Source organism: Juglans regia, chromosome 16 (assembly GCF_001411555.2).
Source record: "Juglans regia cultivar Chandler chromosome 16, Walnut 2.0, whole genome shotgun sequence".
Lineage (NCBI taxonomy): Eukaryota > Viridiplantae > Streptophyta > Magnoliopsida > Fagales > Juglandaceae > Juglans > Juglans regia.
Window position 1 is genome coordinate 23,617,096 of NC_049916.1, and position 11,887 is coordinate 23,628,982.

General features: G+C 33.9%; 1 protein-coding gene across 1 annotated transcript in view; it reads right to left on the reverse strand.

The window, feature by feature from the left end:
* Positions 1-4,399, reverse strand: part of LOC118344828 (cyclic nucleotide-gated cation channel beta-1-like) — an 8,510-nt gene extending 4,111 nt beyond the window's left edge. The window contains exons 1-2 of the mRNA XM_035686239.1: positions 3,992-4,399; positions 2,349-2,567 (exon numbers count right to left, since the gene is read on the reverse strand). Coding sequence (XP_035542132.1) covers positions 2,349-2,567; positions 3,992-4,399 — 627 coding nt within the window. The remainder of the gene's footprint in view (positions 1-2,348; positions 2,568-3,991) is intronic.
* Positions 4,400-11,887: the final 7,488 nt, after the last annotated feature.

Sequence of the window (11,887 nt, forward strand, 5' to 3'; positions counted from 1 at the left end):
GAAGTCGGACGGAGTCGGAATTTTTGAAATTTTGCACACCCCTAGTTTTAGGAATAGTTTGTTTTGGCCTAATTTTTGAACTCATTTCATTTAATAATTATATTTTTTTCTTATTTTTATATAAAATAAAATAAATAATTTATTTTTTTAAAATTTTAAAATAAAAATAATATTAAAAAAATATAATTTAACAATATTTTATTTAATTTTTAATTTTAATATCAATTCATCTCGTCCTATCTACGAAAACAAAAACAAACGAGCTCTTAATACATCTGAAAAGTCGTTTTCATTTTTTGAGAAAAAGACGAGTCATCCATCAATATATATATATATATATATTTTAAATACCTTAGTATTCATTCATTGATCTGAACCCATATTACAAAGTGTTTTCTTACACAGTATACTCTCAATACAAGCTGGAACCTCTTCTATCCAAACAATTTCAGAAAACAAAGATAAGGATTTTTTAGCTAGACTAACTAATATTAACTTTTCTATAAACAAACTTAACACTCCATTGACTCCTAACTTTTAACAGTTTCTTAGTATTTTCAATGACACATTCATAACTGGAAAAATCTTATTTTTCTTCATTGACAGCATTCATGATGACTTGAGCATCCCCTTCAAAAACAACTCTACGAAAATTAAGGTCTCTAAAAAATTCCATAGCTTTCCTTAGTGCATAACCTTCTGCTGTTGCAGGATAAAAAACAAGGGTTCTTTGTTCACCAACAGCTGCCATGCTCCTCGAGTCCTGTAAAAATCTCTACCCTTGTTTAGCTAATAGAGTTATGTTGAATGACTATATGTCTTTGAAACCCAACCCTCCTTTAGCCTTAGAAGTCCCTAATTTTTCCCAACTGCACCAGTGCAAACAACTACTTGTCTTCTAATTTCCCCACCATAAATTGGCCATTAGAGAATTTAACACCTTACAAAGGTTTTTTTGGAGTTTAAAAACACTCATAGTGTAAGTTGGTATTGCTTGTAAGAGCATTAGCATTGGTTTATGCATATGCATATGCAAAATTACCTCTTTTGCATATTCACTTTGTCATTCAAGCAAAATTCTCACATTGGCTTATGCATATTTGAAACAAAATAATAATAAAATATTATTATTTTATTATTATTACTTTTTTGCTAAAATCAATTTTTTTTTTTTATATATTTTACAATTAATATCCACTACATACATTTGACATTAATGATACAAATGTAATAATACAAAATATAATTTTTTAATAATAATATATTAAAAATATAATAAAATGAAAAAAATATAATATATTATAATAATAAAATGAATGTGCAAGTGAATGTTTGTTTTGTTGTTGAATGAGGGAGAAAATGAAAGGATTGTGTGAGAGAGAGTGGGAGGAGAGATAAATAATTATTAAAATATGATTTGTAGAGTGAATAGTGGTTATCCAAATTTGGATAAGTACTATTCATAGGTAGCTAAATATTTGGATATGCATAAGCCAATGTGGAGAATTTTAGGGCCATATTATGCAAATATAACTTTGCATATGCATATGCATAGACCAATGCTAATGCTCTAAGACTGCCTTAATCATTACCTCCTTATCAGTTGCTGACATAAATGCATTTTTTCAATTATTAATCTTCTTCGACACCCTTTCTTTTATGCTTCTAAAGGTGTTGTATTTGGATTTTCCAACTGCAGAGGGTAAACCTAGATACTTTTCATAGCTGCCCTTTATAACTGCTCCCCCTAACTCCATTATCTTCTCTTTATCCTCACCCCTCGAGTTGGAGCTAAAAAACACTGATGTTTTTTCCTTGTTTAAAAACTGACCAAGGGTCACCCTGCCTTAGTCCTCTTGATGGTTGGATCTTAGAACTTGGTTTACCATTAATAAGAGCAGCATAACCAATAGTGGAGACACGCTTCATAACAAGATCAATCCATTTCCTGCAGAAACCCATCCTTTCCATCATTCCTTCCAAAAAACTTCATTCAATTATGTCGTATGCTTTAAACATATCAAGCTTGATGGCCATATTACCCAATCTGCATTTTTTTCTTGCTTTCATGGTATGCAAAACCTCATATGCCACCATTATGTTGTCTGTTATTAGCCTTCCTGGAATGAAGGCACTTTGATTGGGTGAAACTATTTCATTCAAAAAAAATTTTAGTCTATTTGCCATCACTTTTGACATCAACTTATAGCCAACATTATAAAGGCTAATTGGCCTAAAATCACTGGCCTTCTTAGGTTCCTTAACTTTAGGAATTAGAGCTACGTATGTATGATTCATAGAAGGTGTAAGGGAGTTACCATTAAACCATGCTAGTACTATTTGCTCACCTCATCCCCAACAATCTGCCAATGCTTTTGAAAAAAGTAAGCCCCAAAGCTATCTGGTCCAAGTGACTTCAAAGGGGCCATGTGTTTGGGAGCTTCCTCAACTTCATCTCTACAGAAAGGTATGGACAAATTGTCATTCATTTCTTCTGTTACACAAGGAGCCACTGCCTGCAAACAAGCTTCAATATCCCCATCACTTGGGGTTGTGGATTTGAATAGCTTATGGAAATATTCATTAAAAAGCTTGTCTATCATTTCAGGCTCTGCATCTTATCTTGTTCATCAAGAATCTGTCTATCCAGTTCTTTTTCCTCCTTTGGTTGGCACAACTGTGAAAAAACTTTGTATTACGATCACCCAGTTGATACCAATCCAGCTTTGCTCTTTGCCTCCACTTCAAATCCTCCATTTCAAGAGAGACTCTTATCTCATTTTGAAGCTTTTTAATCTCCACCATATTATGATTCCTTTCATTCATCTGTAAGTTTTTCAACAATTATGTTTTTTCTTTCAATATTTTGCCCTTGTCATTCTCTAAATGCTTGTTCCATTTAACAAATGCTCCTTTGCTGTCCTCCAGCAACTTCTGAAGTGACTTGGCTAAATCTCCCCCTACTTGCCTCGTGGTCCAAACATTTTTTATGACTTCCTCACAACCTTCCTCAAGAGTCCATCTAGCCTCATATCTAAACATCCTTCTCCTCCTCCATGTTATTGAAAGTACCTGCTTCATACTCAGCAAAAGGGGTCTATGGTCTGAACATCTTGCTGTAACACCTCTACCCACCCTTCTTTATAAATCTCCTTCCATCTTAAATTGGCTACTGCCCTATCAAGCATTTCCCTTAGTGAAAGTCTCACTATCATGCATGTTACTCCAAGTAAGTTTGTCTCCCCTCCAACCCATATTAAAAAGGCCTCCCCTTTCTAGTACATTTATGAACATATTCATTTGTTTCTCTTGCCTTTGTTTCTCTCCCACCTTCTCATCATGTGTTAAGATTTCTTTAAAATCCCCCACCACACACCAACCCACCCCATCATTGGGTCTTAGAGAAGCCAACAACTTCCACGCTTCTTCTCTTAAACTGGTTTCTGGTTGCCCATAAAAACTAGTTAGCAACCATATCTCTTTCCCTTCCTCATTTGTGACCCAAGCATTAATGTGTCTGTTTGAGTAATTTAATATCTCTAACTCCACAGACTGGTCCCATAGAAGCATAAGACCCCATTTCCTTCCTTCTAGATCTACTACAAAACACCACTCACTTCTCACCCTTCTTTTTATACTATCACACTTTTCACTCCTTAATTTTGTTTCCATAAAAAAGACCACATTTGACCTCTTCTCCTTTACCAAATGGCAAAGGTCTTGAACTATTCGAGGGTTGCCAAGTCCTCGGCAATTTCAACTTAGTGTTTTCATAATGATTGGTGGAGCTGTCCACCAGCATCCACCAAAACAATGTGTCTCTTTCACCTCACTATTACTACATTTTGCTTTTTTCCTCTCCCTTTCCACCACTTCTCATTTCCCATCTTGTCTAAATAGCCTTTTTGATAAGCAAGAAGCACTGTTAGAAACCATAGAATTTTTTTTCCCTTGCTTTCCTATTCCAAACCCCCATAGTTCTTCCTTTTACCTTCATTAAGCAATCACTTATATCAATTCTTTCTCCCATTTCACTCATCTCCTCCCTTGATTCCTCACTCTTTTTCTCTTGATTTTCTGTTGTAGTTTCCTTCCATGTTTCAGTACTAACCATTTTTGCATTCCCCCTTTCATCTTCTTGAAAATCTTGGTTTTTACTCATCACCTCCTCACTTCTTACATTAATTTCTTCCTCCCTCTGAATTTCATCTTGTTTCTGACTTCCTTCCTTCTCCTTCACACTATTATTCTTTTCCTCATCCTTTACTCCAACTACATTTCTTGTTATCATTTTTTGTTTCCATCTCACATTTCTACCCTCCTCTTTCTGCTTAAATTTAGCTCTCATCCATGCCCTCATCCAAGTACCAAACTGAGTCTCTTCCTCCTCCTTCCCCATACATCCTCCTTCTCCATGGATGATATAGCCACATTTAAAACAAAAATGTGGAAGTTTTTCAAATTTCAGAGGAACTCAATAAGTTCTCCCTTTAATAGCAATAGACTATAGTCCTTCACCTAGCCAATAGTTTCCCAAGCTCTATTTCTATTAAAATCCTTAGAAATGAACCCCACCCACTCCCATCGTCCTGTGACTCAACTTCCAGTACTTTACCCACAGTCTCACCTCGTTTTTCTCCTCTTTCCTTATTCATACATACGATTGGTAAGTCATGAAACTTAACCTAGAACCTCTCCCTACTGAAATCCATCTGCTGTGGTGGTATGAATCCATCTAAGGGCAATATCACAAACATCTGGTTGTCGAATAACCATGCTCTCCTATCAAGGATCCTCTGTTTATCAGCTTGGTTAGCGAAGGTGATTACAAACATATTTGTGCCCACCTCTTGAAACTGAGCCTTCTTGCTTATCCTCCACACTTTAGCCATCGTTGCTTCAATAACCCCCTGACTTATGTTTCTTTCCATCCATACATTTCCTACCAGACTACATTCCCCTTTATTTTTCAACTCCTCAGAGATCTCATCATATAGGTCTACTTGCTGAGATTCTTCCTCCGTCAGCTTCAAACATTCCCATTTTTTTTGCAAGGTCATTCATCATTTCTAAACACCCCATTCCTGCTGTAAACGGGAAAAAACAAACCACCCCTTCCTAATACCACTCTGTAGCGTAAGGAATGAAAAAACAAACCCCAATCTCTTCTACCACCTTTCTACTACCAGTGTTCTCCAATTTATTATGCAAGAGCAGACTAAACCAACCCTTCCACCACCTTTCTGCCACCACTCAGGTACATAAAGTAGACTAAACCAACCCTTCCACCACCTTACTGCCACCACTCAATGCCGTTGCGCACACACCTCGTACCCCTCTGCCACCTCCTAATTCTGTTAGAATATTCGTGGACCCCACTTCACCTCACATCCCTCTCCAAGAGAAAAAATAGAGATAAGAATTTCGCAACCACAAAAAAATGTATAGATATAGTCATCCATCAGTATTGTCTTTGTGAATCGGGGGGGATGAAGAAGTAATAGGGTATGGACCATGCTATAGTACTGCTCATCGAGAATTCTCAAAGAAAAGAACCTGTATTTTTTGTTGTTTTTTTTTTCTCAAACATTTTTTAGATTCATTAAACATTTAATTTTTTTTATAAAATATTAAAAAAATACTTATATAACTATTAAATAAATAAATAAACGAAAATTGATAACTTTTATCGAGATGCATCCTCGGTGAATGCATAATTTCCCAAAGGTTATTATCAAGTTATAAATGTTAGTTAGCATATATCTATTATATGCAGTTTGTTTATTAATGTGTGAATGAAAAAGAGGATGGTCCTTCAACGTGGTAGGCTGCGTGGAAGTATATCCTCTCATGTTGTTATTCGACTTAAGTGCTTCAAGTATAAATAAACACATAAAATGGGATATATATATAATTTATTTAAATGTTGTTCAAATATTTATATGAATAAACGCTTCAGAACAGCCCATCAGAAGTTGTCTAAATAACAGCCCCCCACTTGTATTAAGACACGTAAGAAATCTATTTAAATAAATATTACAGAAGACCACACCTGATTAAAACCCATGTGAAATAAAACTCTTCTTCCTTGCATCGAAACCCCTTCCCCCCTGGCAACCTACGAAACCCGAAACCCCTCCCTTCCCCTTCGCCGAAACCCCTTCCCCTGACAACCATACCAACTACCATCTTTTAAAGACCTTCCCCTCCTCGCTCTCTCCCACCACTCACCATAAAATTAGCAAAAATTCACTTCTCCAGAGCAGACTGCCAGACATACAAGTTCAAAATATCTTCTAATATGGAAGATACCTCACTGGCAGCACAGGCACTCGTCCCTACCTTCAAACCCAACCCCTTGCTAGACCCTGACATCGAACCACTGCCACCACTACATCCACCGCCTGATCACACGACTCCGGAGGCTGTAGGATGTGAGCTGGACAAGGACACATTGTGCCCAATATGCATGCAGATCATAATGGATGCATTTCTCACCACATGTGGCCACAGTTTCTATTACATGTGCATTGTCACCCACTTGAGAAACAAGAGCTACTGTCCTTGCTGCACTCACTACCTCACCACCAACCATATTTTCCCTAATTTTCTACTCGACAAGGTTTTTCCTTTTTTGATTTAGTTTGCCCATTATTGCGCATGTTTTTTTTCATGCTTGCTCTGTTTGGCATCGGAGAAACTGTGGGAGACAGTAAGAAATGTGAATCTTGAATTAGATTCTCCGTCTGTCATAGCTCGGCAAGGTTGAGCTTCAGTCCGTTGATGGAGCTCTGGGTTTGGGATGGGTGCGTGGAGGTTGGTCTCCGACCGTCTAGGTTCGACATGGTGGAGCTGAGTCTATCGCGGCTCCGAGGTTCAATCTCCGTCCATTGCGGCTCGACATGGTGGAGCTGAGTTCGTCGATGGAGCTTTGGATTTGGTCAGGGTCCTTCGGTGGAAGACGAAGAGAGCACAAGCAGAAGATTGGAGAGTTTTGTATTTTTGGATTAATTGTAGGCAGGCGCACGGGATGTAAATTAAACGACTTATGTGGAGGGCTAGTTTTTTAGGTTGGACAGCCCGACCGGCTGAAATGTATTCTCATATGAATAACATTAAATATTATATAGAGGTTCTACTTATTGCCATATCTCTCACCTCGTGGGACACTCAAGTTCAAATAAGAACTTAATATATCTGTAATTGTAATGTTGACTAGGGCAAGTTTGGCCCGTTTGGAGGTTTAGATGAGACATAAAATTTTTATCTGATGTCATTTCATTTTATTTCTAAACATAATTCAAATACAAAATTTTCAAACTAATCATTACAAAATTTTTAAACTTTTAAATAAAAAATAAAAAACAATTCAAATTTTTTTAAATCTTTAAACAAAAATAATATAATAAAACTATATTATTATAATATTTTAACTTTATAATATTTTTTATTCAACTTTTTTTTTCTCAGTTTCTAAAATCTAAAAATTACTCAACTCAAACTATATCATTACTATTCACAAACTATCTTACTATTATTCATAAAATTCTCATCCCATCTCACTTCTTACCTTTCAAACAGAAGGTGGTCACTGATAGTGGCTACTGATTGTATTTTTTTTTTAATTTTTTTACTTAATTGTTAGGTAATTATTTTTAAATGAATTTTTATTTTTATTTTTTAAAAATATTTAATGAATTTAAATTTATTTTTTTACTTATGGTAGTACGATCATTTTTTTAAATGTTAAAGGATATAAAAAGTGCATAATAATAATAATAATAATAATAATTAAAAAAAAAAAAAAAAACCTCATCTACCCTTGTCGGCAGCATCCATTAGTGGAGTCCACCTGCTGAGGTGAAAAAAAATAAAAAATAAAAAATTTATTTATTTTTTTTTTTCACAGTATGTTGTGGCTTCCGACTGCTCCCAGCATATCTCTTATATATTAAGGTGCATGAAGAAAGAGCCGAGACGCCGGTAATGATAAGATGTTTGTCGGTGTACGTACGTCTGAAGACTGATGTGAAGTAGTATTGTTGTTTGAGTCGCTTACTCTGCCGCTTAGTAATTCACCTTAATTGATGGTTAGGTTTCATTTATTTTATAAATTTATTTTAATTTATCTTAATTTATCATTATAATTTTTTTAAATTTTAATATAAAATATAATAAATAATTTAATTTTTTTAAATTTTTAAATAATAATAATATTAAAAAATAATATTTTATCAATTAAACTCAGTTCAACATCTAAATGAAACTTAGTTTTACAATTTTTTTATTTATATTTTTTTAATATTTTTAAAAAATAAAAAAATACACCAATGCCTTAATCACTAAGTGAATTTTTTTTTTTTTTTAAACGGTTAAATAGAGCAGTACAACTTAGGAACCAAAGTATTTTTTTTCCTTACTTTTTCTCAATTCCGAAGGATAATCCTCTCAAAAAAAAAAAAAAATCCAAAGGGTAAGAAATGTGTGATGGTTATAATACGTAGTATATAACTTTTGCGTAATTTTTTTAAAAATTAGTGATATTTATTATTAAAAATTTAATTTTTTTATTTTAATATCATATTTATTTATATTTTTTAAAAAAATACTCAAAACTTACCTATCATATGACTATAAATATCATTTATCAATCCTAAAAGCCATGTTTTTTCCATGAGTAAAGTTTGGTCCCAATCAAAATTAGAAATAGACCCAATTGCGAATTAGGTGATTTTATCTGAGAAATGATGGGAACGTAACGTCAAGAAGGAATCTAGGAGTACTAAATCAACACCTGAGAAAATCTGCAGGACCATTAGATTAACATGCATCACCATATAGTAATTCTCCACATTTTTTTCATTTAAAGCATTCATGTTGATCAATCTTTATCTTCACCTACTCTTGTTATCTTTTATACGACACGTCACGTTAACTTCAGTATTAATCTTTATCTTCGCGTACTATTATTGTATTTTTCACGATACATGTCATGTTAACTCCAGTATCAATTTTTATCTTCACATATTCTTGTTATCTTTTCCCAACACGTGTCAAGTTGCTAGAAATTAAATCTATAATTGAGATGAAGTTAGTTTGAGAAGTTGAGAACAACATGCTGTAATTTGTTTTGTATAGAACTCTTGATCTTGTAAACTGTTATGTTTATAAATACAAGATTGCGGTAATTTATGGTATGCGTTACATAAAAATTTGTTTAATTGAAGATGGTATTTTAATTTTATTGATTATTTTTGTATACTGAAATCACAATGATAAAAAAATATAAGACCATAAAACAAATTTCTCATAAAAAGAGATACGACTATTACTTTTAAAAAGTTACAAATAATGTCGGGAAAAATGATTGTCAGGAATCACAATTTAGATTTAGTTTTATAAACTTTTTAGACTATTTATCTCATTTCAACATTTAAAAACTATTTAAATATAAATATTTTTTAATTCTAAATTTTTAAATTTTTTATCTAATTATTATAATTTTTCTAAATTTTTAAACTAAATACAAAAAATAATTCAACTTTTTCAAATCTCAAAATAAAAATTATATTTAAAAATTATATTCTAATCATCTTTTAATTTACTAATTTTTTATTCAATTTTTTCTTTCTTATTTTTTAAAACTCCATAAAAATCTCAACTCAAATGATTTGATTATTACTATTCATAAATTATCACACTATTATTCATAAATTTTTTATTTTATCTCATTTTAATTTATATGTGTAATTAAACGATACCTTAAACAACTTGTACTTTTTAAAAAGCGTCCCAAGTAAAGAAAAAAAAATTAAAAACAATATACAGAATAATGGAAAATCGGATGTGGATTTAACTAGAATTTAGAGGTAGAGCAGGGAATATAAGCCGACCCCGATACTCCTAAGTATTTGACATAATTTTACATCTTCTCGCGTTTGACTTTGTATTGTTTGTATATGTTGTTTTATTCGCTCGCTTGTATATATATATTATGTGAGTGTGAAAATGATTTATATAATTTTAAGGTGCATAAATTTTACAGATCTTTTAGTCCGAGTACCATTGATGTGTGGATGATTGTTGCCTATAGTTATGCAATGTGCGTTAGGGGTGCCACCCGCCCCCTACGGGGAGGGACACCCCTTCCCCGCACCTCGCCCCGTAGGGGGTGGGGGATGAGGTTTTCACCTCCATCCCCCGCCCCAGGGATGCGGGGGCGGGGTGCGGGGCAGATTCTCAATCCGTCCCGCTTCTTTTCACTTAAAAAAAATATTACATTTATTTTATTTAAAAATTATTTATAAGTGTAAAAGTAATTAAAAATATATTTTTAAATCCAAATTATCAATTTAAATTTTGTAAATATGACTATAATTTAAAAACTATGTAATTTTTAAATTTGCTAGTACACATTTTGTATAAATTATAGTGTATTAATTTTTAAACTATGTAGTTTTTAAATTTACCAATGCATATTTTGTGAACAAGTCTAACAAATTGTAATATATATTTATGTTTATATATATGTATATAATATATATATATATATATAAAATGAGACGAGGCTGAGGAAGCGGGGAAATGTTGAGCGGGGTTGGGCCTTCCCCGTCACTTGCCCCCGCTAGGAGCCCTAGATGCGGGGTTGCCTGCCCCACCATGCGGGGGCGGAGCGGAAGCGAGGCGGGATAGCGGGGGTGGGGCCCCGCTGCCCACCCCTAGTGTGCGTGAAATACTTGTTCAAACACACCAGCCCTCGTGGATACATGCAAAGAAACAAGATAAATAATTAAAATTAAAAATTCTTGATATTTTATTTGAAAACTAACAAGAGGATATATCATTCATATAGTTAATTTAATAATATTTGATTTGTAGGATTTTAAAATTTTAAATATTGTTGGCGTTCATGAAAATCATACAAACCGAAAAAAATGTACCTTAATGTCAATTTTTGTAGTTGTTTCACAAGTAAATCTAGTTTGTAAGTCTCAAATCTGTCTGTGGTTGTCTTCACCACATAGTTGAATATGCTATATAGATAAATTAGAACTATATGATGCATAGATAAATTAGAAAGACACCCACAACCCGTTGTAGTGCAATGGTTACATGTTGACCAATTGATTATCGGATGGATCAGCAACTCACTAACAAATGCAGCTCTTTCACAAGTGACCAATAGTGAGACCTCCCTTGAAGTTTGGGAAGTACTGAAAACCTTGTATGGCCGACATACAAGGGATTGGGTCCAAAATATGAAAGGTGAGCGCAATCACTCACCAAAGGTTCTTTTTCCATGGAAGATTACCTCCATAAAGCCAAGTCCTTGGCTCTATCTCTCTGCGATGCCGAAAATTCCATGAATGAAGACGACTTCATCATCTGCTTACTCAGAGGCTTGGGCTCTAAGTTCGACCCCATTGTTGCTGCTATTAATACTCGAGATAGCTTCCCTTCTCTCGAGGCAGTTATTAGTAAGTTACGTGACTTGAGCTTTGCATCTCCATTTGTTGAGACTCTTCTTCCATTGTTACCTTTTATTCCAATCATAAAGCTTCTTCCACTAATCGTTAGAGGGAAGGTCAATCCTAGGGGTGTCAATATGTGACACGACCCGATAACCCAACACGAACACGACACGATAAAAGCGGGTTAGGGTTTAGTCTTAACGGGTTCGGGTCAAAACCGGTTGACCCGTTAAGACACGATAGCTTAACGGGTCACTAACGGGTCAACCCGTTATGACCCGTTAAGAAAATTAAAATTACCCTTATACCCTTTACCCTTATAATCTAAAAATTATAACTAAAAGTCTAAAAGTATAAAAACTAATTTAAAAAAAAACAAATTAAAAAAATATAACACATCACTCATCACTCATCAG